General features: G+C 34.5%; 1 protein-coding gene across 1 annotated transcript; it reads right to left on the minus strand.

Moving 5' to 3' along the window:
• Positions 1-15,120: 15,120 nt before the first annotated feature.
• On the minus strand, positions 15,121-16,000 carry LOC114397158. Its single transcript, XM_028359270.1, has 3 exons — positions 15,829-16,000; positions 15,484-15,734; positions 15,121-15,327 (listed from the first exon to the last, which is right to left on the minus strand). Exons 1-3 carry the CDS (start codon positions 15,998-16,000, stop codon positions 15,121-15,123), a joined length of 630 nt encoding a protein of 209 aa, XP_028215071.1.
• Between the last annotated feature and the right edge of the window lie 446 nt (positions 16,001-16,446).

Below are 16,446 nucleotides of genomic sequence, written 5' to 3' on the forward strand. Positions count from 1 at the left end.
TTTAACATCGCATGGTTAACTTCAGTTTTTCACAAAACTAATGTTAACAAGAAAATCGATGTTAACAAGAGCACAATGGCATTTCCATAAATAACTTGAGTTTATTAACATCGGTTTTGAAAAAACCGTTGTTAACATTCTAAACTTAACATCGATTTTGCCAAAACCCGATGTTAACATTAATTAGTTAATGTTGCAACCTACCCTTCGACGGGAGGGCGAGGCGAAAGGTAAAAGACGTCTTCTCATGAAGAAAACACGTGGAGTCGCCACCAACGTTTATTTAAGGGAAAACGTTAAAAAAATCAAAAAGAGGTCTGCGAATTTTGAAAATAAGGGTTTGGGAGTTGTTTACGCATGGGAAAGGTATTAACACCACCACGCGCCCGTCACAAGGGACGACAACCTTTAATCAAGTGTGCGTAACGTGACTTCAAAATTATTTATTTTTCCTTTTTTATATTTTTTATTTTTTTGGGATCGACAAGGGTGTTGCCCTAGCTCCTACATATCCTCAGGTGCGATGAGGAATTTAGACCTATGTAGTTCTTTAAGTCTGAAAGTTTGTGTGTTAAATTGATTTTATGTTTTTGAAAGATTGATTTTAATTGCGAACAAAAAGTCGTTTAAGGAGTTGGACCTTGAAACGATGTTTTAAATTTTGAAAAGCGGAGAGAATCGTTAAAGTGTTGGACCTTGAAACTATCTCAAGTGATATTTGATAAAAAGAAGTTATGAGTTGGTTTTATCTTGGTTTTATTTATTAACTTTCAACCTCTTTTAAAGACAATTTTACAACACTAGTGATTGGTTAAGATTGAAGTTTACAAAGAAAGACGAGATCGCCGATGATAGATGGAGAAGATGAATGTGCACATAATAACAAGGGGGGGGACCCCTAAGGGTACATAGATCACATTCAATCCTTAAAAATAAGACTAACCGACGGTCGCACGAAGAACACAAAACAAGAAAACGACATAGGGAATGATCGTGGTCACGATTCGGTGGCGTATTGGCTTCGTTTCCTCTTCTTTCTCTTTTCTCTCAAGTTCTCCTTTCTTAGTCTTGAAGTAACTGGCTCGCCCAGGCGAGCTGGTTCCTTCACCCTAAAGTCATTTGGTGGCCCAGGCGAGCCAGAGGCTAGCCTAGGAGAGCTAGGTCCAGGAAACTCAAGGAAAAGACCATTCCCCCCCCTTTTTTGGTATCTTTCGCATTCTTGATCAAAACACTGAATGATCATCTATTTCACACTGTAACTGGCGTTCAACACCGTAAGTCAACTAGCAAGGATCAAAAGATCAACGAATGATAGTCTCTGAACGAAATTAGGGTATGACAGTTAACATCAGTTTCAAAAAAACCGATGTTAAGTTTAGAATGTTAACATTGGCTATTCAAAAATCGATGTTAATGTCAACTAGTTAACATCGATTTTCTAAAATTGATGTTAAACCGATGTTAACATCAGTTTTTTATAAAATCAATGTTAACTAATTAATGTTAACATCGATTTTTTTTTTAAAAAAACCGATGTTGTGTTATCCATAAATTAAAACCCCAAACCCTTTTTCCCCCGCGCACTCAATCTCGCAAACCCTTTCTCCCTCACCAGCAAGACCTTCCTCGTCGCCACTCACCACTACAGTTTGCAACCTTTCACTGCCATCTCTTCCTCACCATCAGTCCTTACGTGTCACCGTCGTTAAACCTGTAACTACTCAACATTTGTTGGAGTCCGACATCAGTGATTGAGGTACGTGGTTGCTTTTTTTCTCATTCTGAGCATTCCCTAGACTTCTAAAAACTCTTTTGAGCATCTATTGAGGACCACAACACCACGACACTTAGAGGATTACATTTGCTAGCACATTTTGTTAGGATGTGAATGCATGCATGTAGTGTTGTTAGGAGGTTAGTGCAAAAAGGGCAATTTTGTTAGAACCTTATTGTTAGGACAACTAGGGGGTAGCTGCTGCTTTTCACAATAACACTTTTATCTTTTTTCGTTATTGTTTCCTTTTCGCTTTTGAGCACGTGGTGCTTGTCCCATAGCCCTTGTAATCACTTTATAAATATTTTGGTCTCTTTGAAGGGAGGGTATAATAAGAAAAGCAATTTCTGATTTATAATGCATATTACGAACCTTGATTTTTAGCTTTTTTTTCCAACATGTTGTTCCTTAGTTCTGCTTTGATGTATTAGAAATACAAAGTTTTAGTTTTCCGTTATTTCGTTCTATGCTTTTAGCTTTCTATTATGAATAAAGCTTATTATTTTCTCTGCGTATTATTGCCTTCATTGATTGCTGTCTGAAGTTGGTAGCATTTCATCTATAAAACTTTTACTACATAATTTTCACAACTTTTTTCTCAAAAAAAAGGAATGTTGATCTTCAATTGGATAACTGGGAGAAATATCTGATTTACATGGATCCTCATTCGTTCATCACATAAGCCATGTCAGCCAAGGGATTCTGAAAATGCCAAAGTTGGAGGAAAAAGGAATTTCATGAGAAGTTAATTTTGGATTGGGATGAAAATGTTGATATTGATAATTCTCAGCATGAGAAAATATATAATGGATAGTTTACACCCCCAAACAATAATGGTTGTGACTCACTCAAGGTTTTGCCATTGGATATGTTTCCCGAAATTCACATTCTTTCCACTATCCCAAAGCTTAAATTGTTGAGTATTGATTGCTGCCACAAAAAATGGATCTGAACATGCCAATGTCATGCTTGAGGAGGTGTCCAAAAATTCAGCCATATGAGGATTGGCCATGTGATTTGAGATTAGTTAGCGTGTCAAACTCACTGCTCACAAATTAGAATGGAATCAATCTAATCCAATCCATCTTACACTCTTCTCTATCAGATCTGCTGATTGGTCAACAGTTTCAAGTTCAACTCAAGTCTTTCCTAGATTGAAGCTTACCATGTGGATCAATCTATTCTTAATGATTTTCCTTTAGGATATGAATTCATTTTAGTAGTTCATTTTAATCACTTAGGTTTCCTTTAATCTCTCTCTTGTTAAGTTGTTTATAATATAGAGGATTAGAGGATATGTTGAGTGCACAAAAGCTGATATATTATTGGTTGTCAACAAAAACTCAAAAGAAAAATACTTAACCATGCACCTCTGTTTTGCAAATTAATTTATACACTGTACACCTCATTTCAGGTAAATATAACACATCTATGACTGAAGTGTAAAGTTTGATCTAGATATTGTTGTAGCATACAACCTATAATATGTTGAGCAGTAACTCTCTTGTCCATTGGAAATGGGGATGAATCCTTTTTAACAATTAGTAATTGATGAAAAGAGTTGTGTCATCTTTTTATTTGTACCATGTCAATTGGAACCGACAAGTAAAATACTTTTAGAAGACTCTGACCTTTTTTACTATCTTAATATGACTATTTGTTTGTTGCATTCCAAAATATATATGACATAATAATCTGGTAGTTAGTCTAATAATTAGCTTATTCAATATTTTACTCTTCATTAGGAGTTCCTCATGCATGACTTGTCTTTGAACATGATTTATTTTGAACATTCCTATCTACACTGGGCTAGAATTTCTACCTCATTGTCTTGATACTTATGTATTGGAAAGAGGGGAAAGGAAAATCAAATTTCTAAAGTTGTAGGATTTGTTTTCTCTGAGATGACAAACAACTATGTTAAAACCATTATGGGTTCTCTTATTGCTCTTAATAACTTACAAGAATGGTTAGTTATGTGGCGCTAAGGAGGGTTGAAATATATTAGTTATTGCTATTGAGCAGTGGATGACTTCAGTGCTACAGTTAGTAAATTATAGTAGGGGCTTTTCTATCTACAACTAATGAAGGATGATTTGAATCTTTTTTCATAAGTATTTACTATGATATTAATGGAATATACAATGAATATAGTTTCTTTGTTAACAATAAAATTAACCCCCCTGTCCCCCCCCCTCGCTAAAAAAAGCTACTGTGAGTGTTGGAGAGTTGTTGATAGTTGGCAGGTGATTTATAACCTGCGAGTATGTATCCTTAAAATAGATATATGAAGGTTGCTTACTGAACTTCAGTTGTGTGAGAACATCTAGTTGTTGACATTTGAGAAACATACATGTCCAAATACCTGAGATCCACTTAGTTTCATTACCCTCTAACTCCCTTGAAAGTGAACATATGTTTTTTCAAAAGTCAAGGGTCAAACAACGACCACCACCATCGCTACCACCACTCACTACCATTGTCGCCACAACAACCACCACCGCCACTACCATTATCGCCACCACAACCACCACCATCACTGTCATTGTCACCACCGCAACTACCACTATTATCATCAATGCCGCCATCATCACTGCTATTACCGTCATTACAACCACTACCACCATTGTCATTGTCACAACCATTGTCGTCACTGCAACTACCACCACGGTCACTGTCATTGCTACCACCACCCCTATCATTATCTTGTTCATATCATGGTGTGCACCAAACATTGGATATAATTAAGGCATGTTTGGTGGCCAAAATAGAATAGGATAGGATAGAATAACTATCATATCCTACTGTAATCTATTGTTCGGTGCACAAACAAGATATGATTTGCTTATCCTATTGCCTATCCTATCCTGTTGATGTAGTGTATTTCTCTACAATGGAGTAACTTTATTTTGGTGCTTCCAATGTGTCCCACCAAAAAATTACACCATTATATTTTATAATAACTTATTTATTAATTTATAATTACCTTATTTATAAATTAATTCAAGTTTAAAAATTAATAAATTTTTTAGGCTATTATTATGTAAAAAAATTGGTGCAATAAAAAATATGAAATAAAGACATAATTAAATTATATTTATTTAAAATGATGAAAATAGTTAACCTCACACAAACAACATGACATAGGAGATATTGATTAAAATAATAAAAGTTACATAATTATAACAATAACTAATTTGTTGATCATTGCATCTAACAGGTTCCAAAATATGCTCCACATGGTCCGCTTGAAGTTGGTGGTGATGCCCCCTCGATCATGAACTTCCGCTTTCCAAGTATGATTCAAGTGGCGGATGAGAACCAATATGTATTCCAGTTGTCAAGACATCATTTATGAGATGTTCATAAGAGTGGTAAAAATTACCATTATATATGTGACGTTCATCTTTCACAATCATGTTATGTAATATGATGCATGCATATAATATATGCTTCATTGTGTTCATCTTCCAAGCACACACAGAGCCATGTACAATCATAAACTAAGATTGAAACACTCCAAATGCGCACTCTGCATCCTTTCTTGCTACTTCTTGATGTTGAACAAATAATTTTCTTTTATGCCTTGGGGCCTTGGGATAGCCTTCATAAGTATCGCTCATTTGAGATAAAGACCATTTGCTAGATAGTATCCCATGTAATATTGGGTTATATTCATTGTGAATTGTATGTGTGCTCATGCATGATTGAGTCATATGAAATTGATATCGATGAAATAGGGTATTGGATATTAAAAATTTGTCATATTAGGATTATTTTATGGGTTGGGTAAATTTGGAGAATTTGGAATGCATTACAAGCATGTTGCTTCCTCTAACACATTGCTTCCTAAGTCATCCATTGTGAATGCTCTAAGCTTCTCAAGAGCCTTACCAAACATTGTTAAAGCGGTCCCAACTATCTCCTTTGTGAACTAAGCCATTAACTGCTTCAGTGTGTCAGGGGTAACACGGGATTCATCAACAACACCAATCATGTTGGAGAGAGTAGAAGAGAAGAAAAAAAAGAGAGAAGAGCCAAAAGATGATGAGAGTGGAGAAAGACAAAAGAGAAGGAACTGAAGGTTAATTAAGAAATGAGAGTAGAATACATTGTTTATGAAGAATATATAGAGAAAATAATAAATAAATAAATACTATTAATAATGGTAGTATATGGAGAGAAGAAAAGGGTGAGAAAAGGAAGGGCATAGGAAGGGGTGCTTGCGGCTGCACAATTGTTTTCACAAGTTGGAATTTTGAAAGGGAATGCACGACTTTTGTTGTGTTTGTCTTAGAATTTGGAGTAATAATACATGAATTATCATTTATTTTAAACATTCTACTAATATTTTTTATTTTTTATTTTATTATATTATAAATTTTATTATATTTATATTTTTTAACTTTTTTTCTCTTTCTCTAAGTGTTAAATAAATTCTTGAATGTTCATTAAACAATTTCTTGAATTTGTGGAAATATTTAAAGTTGCGCATATTTTAATAATTTTTTAGGATTTATTTAAAATAATTACACGTTAACAACACATTGGTATTTTTTTACATAGTACGACTCTATTAGTATTTATTACTACTTATTTTTTTTTATTAAAATTAATTACTCCATCCATTATTTTTATATGCCTTTAATGTTTCTGTATTTTTCTATATAAAAATCAAGATATACAATAAATTTTTTTATTCTAATAAAATAATTGTGAAATTTTTTATTTTATTTTTTTCTTATATACTCCACAATAATTATATATTAGTAAATTAATTGCAGATTAGGTGAAAAATCTATTATACCAATATCAATATATTATATAAAACATAGTTGTTCAGTGTGTCTAGTGACAAGTACTGATTTAGTTAGGTCTCATGTAATTAAATATTGTTTCCTATTAAAATAAAAAAATAAAATGAAAAAAATAATCAATCAAACACCAAAAAAATAAAATCAAAACAAATAGATTGAATAAAAAACACAAAACAAATTGATTGCACAAATTAACTTTATTATATTAATTTATAATTATAATTACAATGATAATAAATTATATAATTATATATTATAAAAAACAATGTATAATTAAATTATTTTATTTTCTTAATTGATAAAATTTTATTATTATATTAATTAAGATAATTAATATCAATATTGTGATTAATATGATTTCTAAATGATAATTAATATAAGGTAATCAATATCACTTAATCAATATATTATATAAAACAAAGTTGTGCATTTACAAAACATGAAAACCTTTTTAGCATGTTATTTCTGTTAAAAAAAAATTGAGCTAAGGCTATTATCTTAGTGTCTCTAGGTCAGCCAGTAATCAATTACCACTTGTGCAAAAGCCTAAAACTTTTTATGGGTAAGGTTGTAATCGATTACAACAACAGGTAATCAATTACACATTGTCTAAAACATTTTTTTTTAAAAAAAAACAAAAAGACATTAACTAAGAGACAATACCCCTATCCAGACCTAAATCCTCACTTCTTTCTCATTCAGCCCTTTTTTCGAACCCTAAGAGACAATACCCACATCCTCTCTTCTTTGCTAACCCTCACAACTTCTTTTTTTTCCTTTATCCTTACCTCCATCAATGGCTAAAACCAAGAACAAGAGGATAAAGAGCATCGGGCACCAACTGCCCCCAAAATGAAATCTAAGAAGGAGAAGGAGTCTGCAAAGGGTGGCTCTTCAAACAAGGGCAAAAGGACAACACGTTCTCCCTCACCACCACCCTCTCCAAAGGCCATTCCTTGGTTTTCAGAGTAGCACTATAAGGCATCCTACAAGTACAGTGGAAAGGAGTTGATTCAATCCTAGTTTCTGAACTTGGAATGGTTGAAGGCTTAAAGGTTTGTTTTTCCTTAACTTCTTGAGTACCATGGATTAAAGAAGCTAGTGGAGATGAAAGGCACATTTTACTCGGAGTTAGTAAGAGTTTTCTACATTGCTGCCCATATTGATGGTGAAACTGGATATTTGTATTCTGAAGTAAAGGAGAAGCGGATTGTGATGATCCTTGAGGTTTGAAAAGACATTGCTTGTTTGTGTTCAAAGATGAAAGTGTAACAGAGGCAACTGAAGAAAAGTCAAAAATTCCTTTTGAGCTAATGTGATGGCCAAGATGGAAAAGCTCACGAGGATGCATAGGGAAGACTATGGAAAGCTAAAGGAGTGTTTTGAAACTATATTATAGAGGATGGAAGCTATAGAAGCACCATGTGGTGTCCCCAAAATAATGACTGGTTTAATAGTAATGATTTAATTAACAAAAACCATGGTAAATTTTTTTTTCTTCTTTTTCTTTTTCATTTCTTTCTCTTTTCACCAAAACAAGGTTTAGAAGGAAAATCCTCACTATAGAGTCCTGAATGGCCAGTTCACAACTCTATTCGAAGTCATTTCTTTCTTACCGCTCATAATCTCTAAACTAATTTGTTGTTTCAAAAGGAAGAATGTACCAGCCATTACTTTAGGTCGTCACGTGAAAATAAAAGAATAAAATAAGGTCGATAAACTCTTTTACAAATAGAGTTGCTAATGCTTTCTTTTCAAATAACAAGATCGATCATAAATGCATTCATCATTTAAAGCTGTTCAAAATATGGGAGTTTTACAAAATACAGTGTCATCCAGAGCAAAGGTGTCCATAGTGGTGGCTTCAGCCACATGTATACAATCATCAAATTCCTATACATCAGGCCTACCCATACAAAAACAAAAGAGTAAACCTAACAGTCAGTCCTAGATACACCCACCCTCAAAAGTATACAAAACTAATCCAAAGAGCTGTCCACTAGGATGAAGAGCCTCCGCTGATCGCCATCTCCCCTGGGCCACTATCCTCCGTAGAGTCTGCCTCAGATGCCGACATGACTTCCTCGGGAGAATCCACCTCAGGAAGTGGGTCCTCATCACCCTCTAGAAAGTCAAGAGCATCCACAGCAGGCTCAGGAGGTAGCTCCTCGGGATCCTCCTCAGGGTCTTCCTCGGATGACGTCACCTCGATCACTTGGACTGGCTCCACTAGACGGTATGGTGTAGGCGTGGGTAGTATCCACTCCATAGTACGCTGAAGCGTGCGCACGGGTTCATCTAGATGCACCAATGAAGTGGCCGTAAATCGAATAGTGCCCCGAAATCGGCACCTCGTGTTGCCTTCGAGGGTCTCCCAAGCTCCCTCTAGGCACTCCATCTCTACTCGATCATGGATTAGCTGCGCCGCCATCACGATCTACAAGGAAGAAAAGAAAGGGGTAGACTCTTTCACAAGAATCTAACTATGCCGCCGCACAATGCGTCTCAACCACTACATACAAGTAAAAGGGATATCCTTAGGCTTTTCATCTCTGGTAATCGATTACACAGCCTTGGTAATCGATTACCAGAGGCTAAACTCGAATTACATAGCCTCAGGACATGAAACCTGCAAAAATGCACTGTGTAATCGATTACACCTAACTGGTAATCGATTACCAGTGACCCATTCCTCTGTGTAATCAATTACACAGACTGGTAATCGATTACCAGAGGCCAAATCTCACATATCAATCAAGTTTCACAACTGGCCAGCCACCACAAGCCTCCTTGCTTTGTGGTCTTTGTTCCTTTTATCTGTTGACTGCCAGCAGCTCGCCTGTTTAGGTACATCACAGGTTCTCACTGACCGACTATGTTCGGGTTGGGTCAGGATTGGTCAAGCTTGGTTTTGGGCAATAGCACCCCACCTGACGTCCCAAAGGTCTCTTGACCCCCGCGACATATCTCCAGGTACCACTCTGTGGTCAACGAATAAAAGCAGGAAGTTTCACCCTTCTACACTTCCTCATCTCAAGCTTGTAGGATTATGGGGTACCCATCACATGTGGTACTAGGTGGCGGTCGGGCGATGGTGCACAACAAGTTTTCCACATCCACAAAGCGCGCATAAACCCACCATCCCCTGTTGCCCACCTCCAACTGAGCTCACGTACTCCCACGTAGCCCATATCCTCGTTTCTCTCAACATCGGGTCCCCATCAATCCTCCCAAGCTTCCCCAACATCCAAGTAATACAACATTCAAACAGCCCAAGCTATCATAGCCAAGCAAAACAGGGCAAAGGCAGAAAACTCTGCCCAAAATACCAACCAAAATCACAGCTTTTCTCACTTAAAGACCCCAGTAACAATTCCTTCGTTCTAGTTCGTTAACCGTTGGATCGACTCGAAAATTTCACTGGAAGTCTCTAGTACATAATCCTACATTTTGACCGTTGGGATCTACTAGCAAACACCCAGAACGCATTCTACATCACTCTTTCCACAACCAGCAAATACATAGCATTTTTCTGCACTTGTGCAAAATCCTGCTGCACAATTTCACAGCAAAAATCTGCACAAAGTGCAGATTTAGAAAACCACACTTCCCCTCATCCAATCTTTCCCAAATCAAATCCTACAAGTCCCAAATCATGTATCAATCATGTCTAAACCAAAATCAAGCTTTAAAGCACAACAACACAGAATCTAGGTGTCCAACACCCCTCAATTCAATGGGTTTTCTAGGTTTGAGAAGTGAAATTGAGAATGAGGTAAATTTGGAGCAAACTCTCACCTCACACAAGTCTATAACATCAATCTAAACTTGCTCAAACTGGATTTACACCTAAAATCTCACCGAATCAAAATTTGACTCTCCAACACCCAAATTTACCCTAGAAATGGCTCTTTGTTCACTTTGGTCATTTGTTTTTCTCTCTAGCTCAGCCTAACCTTTCTCACATGTTCTAAATGGCATTTCAAGCTAGGGTTAACTCATTTTAACCTCCATTTACCACAGAATCCAGATTTAACCTTCCAACTCTCAAAGCCTCACTCTTTTTCCACTCATAACACCACATTCTCACTTTCTAACCCTAGGTTAACTCTACCCTTCATCTCTAACAGTTTCCATAAGTAATTTCAGCACATAAACATCACAAGCATCATCATAAAAACCCTAAAACTGAATGGGTATGTTTAACTCATCCAAACATGGCAAGTTCAACATGTTTTCAACAAGTTTCTTCACAAATAATCATCATAAAGCAGAAACCTAGCAAGACTACCCATCATATCTCCCAAAACCCCATACCCACAAAAATCAAAGGAGAAAGAAGTCCACCCAAACCTGAAATTTCGAAGTCCCACACGTAGAGACGCGCTTCACGACTCCAGAAATGCCCTCCTTTCGCGATTTGGAGCAGAAATGGGCACCAAAGGTTGAAACTTTGTTTGGAGCTTCAATGGAGAATGAGGGAGAAAAGAAAAGCAATGTGAGGGAGAGGGAGAAAAGAGCTGTCTGAAATTTGGGCTGAGTGAGGAGAGAGAATACAGCTTTTTGGTTTTAAAGAAAAAGGGTTTTCTCTTTTCCTATTATTTTATTTAAGCTATGCCACATGTCTCCATTTGAGTGGAGCAAAAAGGGCCCACTTTCTCTTTTGATTGTGACCCATACTCAGCCACAAAAAGTGAGAAAAATCTGACCTTTGAAATGCTAAAATCCTGCCTCGGTTTGTGTGCCATTTCTCTGGTTCCAGTTCCTCGTGTTTCTCTGCGTCCGTCGGGGCCAGTTTTTGAAAGTAGGCAATATATATATCAAAACGCTCATAATAAAACCCCGAGCGTGGTTCAGAGGTTGGTTTCGTTAAATTTTAAGTCGCACGCAAAACGATGATTTTTAAACTAATTAATTAAGAATCAACCCATAACCTCCCAGTTATGGGCTTCTCTTCCTTAATTAGCCTAACCCACGTATCTTGCCCCCACTATTCCTACTTCTACCAAGGACATATATGCATATACACTGAATAATACTTATATATATATATATATATAATCATTCAAAATACATCGTTTCCAAAAATTCCGGGTAGAAATTTCCAGGATGTTACACACCACATGTGGATGATCTTTGATCCTTCCCTTAGCTATCCCCCCTAGGACCTCCTTAGAGCCTAGGATAGTTAGCCTCAAAGCTCTCTAGGACATAATCTAGATCTTATTTTGTTATAATTGCTATGTTGCATTTCCTTTGTCTTTTGATTAATAAAGTATGTAATGACTTGTGTTAAATTGAATGACATGTTATTCTCTCTACCTTGTGTGTTATGCTTACATTTGTGACTTTATTCTAATACACACTTTTTGGCTTTGTGATACCAAAAGGGGGAGAAAGATATGATTAATTTGTGTATGTACCAAGATGCTATGCTTTGGATAGATGCTACAAATATGTTTGTTAAACATGATGTAGAACAAGTACAAAGACAAAGAAAAAATTATCAGTACACATAATTTGGTTTGGCATTGATCAAAACCAAAAAAAAAGGGAGATTGTTGAATCAAAGATATTGAAGACTTGAAAACTAGTCTTAGAATCTTTTGGTTTTAATAATTTTACAATGCCAAACAAGTTTATAAAGATGTGGTATTTGTTTTAGATGTTTTTAGACAAGGCATGTTGAGTGTTTTAGACTTAGTTCTCTTATCCATGCTTAGTAGAAATCAAACATGATAAGATAAATGTATTAATCTCAAAGTTTCTTAGAAGCAATGAGTTCAAACCTGTGTAATTGATTATCAAGTTTAGTAATCAATTACAAAGGGTTAGAACAAGCAACAAAACTCACTTCTACTTAAAATTTGGTAAGTTTCATCAAATTAATTGATACCATTTTCAATAATCGATTACATAAGCCAATTTCTATAGAAGGAAGTCTTTGTGGCTCGAGATAATCAATTACCACATTTAGTAATCGATTGGATTGTGTCTGGAAACTTTAGGAGCTCTCTGTGTGTTGAAATAATTGATTACCACGTCTCTAGAAATGCAGAACAAGAGGGATTTGAACAAAATAATCAATTACCACATTAGATAATTGATTAAATCAGTTTTATCTATTAAAATTGTAAATACCCTCACTTGTTCTTTCTTATAAAAGACTCTTGATTCAATCTTATATTTTGGAAAACACTTTCTGAGAGTCGTCTAAGGGAACCACTCTACATTTCAACAAGAGATTCATGATGATCAAGATTCATTCATTCTTCATCATAATTTGATAATCAAATGAAGATCTTGAAGATGTTATGATCTGCACATGAAAGTGTATTCAATCTAATCTCTAATTCTTTCTAGATTTTGACCTTGATTAGGGTTATCAAGGATAGGGTTTCAACTCTTGATCCTTCTCTTGTAGGGTTCAAAGGAAGAGTAGAATTTTGAGGGAATTGCATGTGCATAATATTTGTACTTAGCTCTCTATTAGTGAAAGTTCTAAGGGGTCTTAGAACAACTCACTACAACAAATTTGTTAAATAATGGAGGTTATTTTTTTGTTTAGTGGAGGTTTTTACCCTCCGCAAAATAAATTATAAAGGTTTTCAAAAACCTCCGCAGTTATATTCACCACAAGCAATTAGCGGTGGTTTTCGAAAACCTCTGGTATCGAGAATATATTGCAGAGGTTTTTTTGTAGAGGTTTTAAACCTACACTAATTGTGGAGGTTTTTTAAAGGAGGTTTTAAACCTACGCTAACTGTGGAGGTTTATTGGAAGAGGTTTTTATACCTACACTAAATATGGAGATTTTTTGTAGGAGGTTTTAAACCTATGCTAAATGCGGAGGTTTATTAAAAGAGGTTTTAAAACTATACTATGGAGGGTTTTTTTTTTTAAATCATGCTAACAATAGATGTTTTACAATTGATTTTCTAATTCTCCTTATTTTCTTGTATATAATGATTTTGTATACTCATTTTAGTTTCATAATATACATGTATTACAATTTTTCATTTTCTTATGATATCGATAAAAAAATGTAATAAAAAAACTCATAATGAGGACGTAGAAATTATATTTCAATAACCAAAATAATAGCATATAGTTCAAAGATTTATAATTCAAATTTCTATTGTAAATCAAAGTATGACATAAAATCCATAACAAAGTAATATTAGTCTTGTACTAAACTTTAAATCCAAAATATATTATAAGCAAACTAAGGAGGGTTGCTAGCACCAGAAGATCCTCTTGCATCCAAAGGTGTATTAGGAACACTTGAAGCATCATTTGGCTAAAATAAGAAAAGGAAAAACACTTAGTCACATATACTATATACAAGGGTGTATCACATATACTAAATCATAATGACCATCAATAAAAATAATCAATTCTAAACAATTGTTTTAATATTCTAAACTTATGCATGGTTATTACCTTGGTCATGTATGTTTACTTAAAGACCTAACTTGAGATAAAGAGTATTAAGAGCTAGCTAAAATGAATAAAATTCTACTTTAATATTGTTGATTAACTATAAAATCTACCCACAAAACTGTAAATTAATTAGCTTAATAAACACACGTACCAATTACAAAATATATTTCCTTACTAATATGCGTGAATAAATTAATAAACTATAGACATATGTAAAACATTTTTAAGAGTACATTGTGTATTATACTAACAAGTTTTAATTAGGATACCTCACATATACATAATGATGTACGCATATTAATTACTTACATGTGTTTGATCAAGAGTGAAATAACTAGCTAATTCTTCATGGATCCTTCCTTCCTTCATTATCATGTAGGCCTTAAAAGCTTATTCTAAATTGTTGTATTTCTCTTGCCATTGGTTTGAAGATGGAAAGGCAACACCAGATGAAGAAGAGCTTATATTAGAAGCTCGAAGTCTTGTGTTCCTGAATGCATTAGAAGGAACAACTCCTAATCCCATGCATCGCACTCTCCCAAAGTGCTCTAACCCTAACACTCTACCAACAACATCAAGAGGAGAAAGTTCATATTCATCAACTATGCTTTGAGTCAATCCTACTTCAATTTGTTCCTGCAAACATGTAATAAAATGAAATATAAAAGTTTTAAGATTAAGCACAATCCTTGAAAACAATGTTACTAAAGAAAAACATATCGTTATAGTCTTTGCTGCTTCATTTACAAATGATCCATCTTTCCTTTTATGAGTTTCAATATATAATTGTCCACGACTTGGTAGCTTCCCAGTTTCTAACAACTAAGATAAAGAAAGAGTAAGTAAACATTGAACTTCTTTAATTAGTAAAAGTTAACATTTAGTGTCATTACCAACTCATTTCTTCTTCTAGGATTAGCTTTGGATCCACCAGTGTGTGGAATAACTTGCTTGCTTCGAATTTCTTTATTTCTCCTACAAAATTCCTAAATGCAAAGCAATTTCAAGTTTACAACTTGTAATAGTAATCATATAATTAGCTATAAAAACAATTCAATAATTAAAACAATCTAATTGTACCAATGTTTATGGTTTATGACGATAATGAACAAAACGAGCCCATTGATCTTTATCTATGCCTATTGGCACATTTTTTATGATTTCATCTCTTGTTTTGGTTGGATCATTGAATTCATTCCATAAGCTTTGCCTATTTGCAGCCCATTTTCTTCCCATACTCAATTTGCAATACCGTTTTGCACCAGCTTCATTAATGTTAAAATAAAATCGAGGCTAAATAAAAGACAAATTTATCAAATATCATATGCAAAATAATATATATATATATATATATATATATGTATATATATATATATATATGAAAAATAGTAAAGATAGGGTTTCTAAGTGGTGTAGATATAAAAAGTTATATATAACTAATTGACATACCTTTAAAATTGTTTCAAAGCAATCATCAAAATAAGCTTTAGGTACGCCTGAAGGTCCAGACCATCTATCATAATCCATAGGAAATAATTTGCAATCAGCTGCTAGTGTTCCAAGAAATCCTGCAAGCAAGGCTTGTGCTTCACCAATTGCTTGGCCTTGGTCATCAAAATTCACAATGATGCGTAACTCCCTAGGTAAGCTATTGACTCCCCTAACTTTCACCTTAATCTTCTTGATCGTTTCTTCAGAGTCTTTAACAATAAAAGAATTTCTCAATAAGAAAATGTAATATACTTCATATGATGATAATTACAAAAATAAAAATAAAATACAATACTTGTATACCTATTGCCTCAACAGTCCAACATTGTGTAGACTCACGCCCAACATGACGTCTAGTTGTTTCATCTTCTTGTGGAACTTCAGATGTTGATACATGAGAAAGAGGGACATTACCAGTTAGGACTTCAGGAGCTTGTGTGGAATCACTTGGTGGGGAAGAAATTTTAGGATTCATTGCTGGAACAAAATGTGTTGGAGCTTGTGTTAGAGGTCCATGACATTGTGGTTGAGGTGCTGATTTTTTTGGATTTCTAAAAAGCTTCACCTTTGGCATGACTACATATTCATGACAACAATATTAAGAGAAAAATAAATAAAGAATAATAAAATTTAAGATGACATACTATCAAAATTAAAACAAGATTAAAATAATTAATAAATGAAATAATAACAACATTTATAAGTCAATCAACTATATCATATTTAGACAAGTGTGAATTTCTTACTATTTTAGGAGTTACAATTCAATCAACTATATCATCATTTAGATGATTTGTAGCCAATTGTACATATTGATCATCAAGCCTAGAAAATTGTTCAAGTTGTTGCTCTTGGTATGGCTCATTTTCATATGCATTTTCTTCTACTTCTTCTCCCATGTCATATAAATCTCTTGGCTTT

This window comes from Glycine soja, chromosome 18 (assembly GCF_004193775.1).
Source record: "Glycine soja cultivar W05 chromosome 18, ASM419377v2, whole genome shotgun sequence".
NCBI lineage: Eukaryota > Viridiplantae > Streptophyta > Magnoliopsida > Fabales > Fabaceae > Glycine > Glycine soja.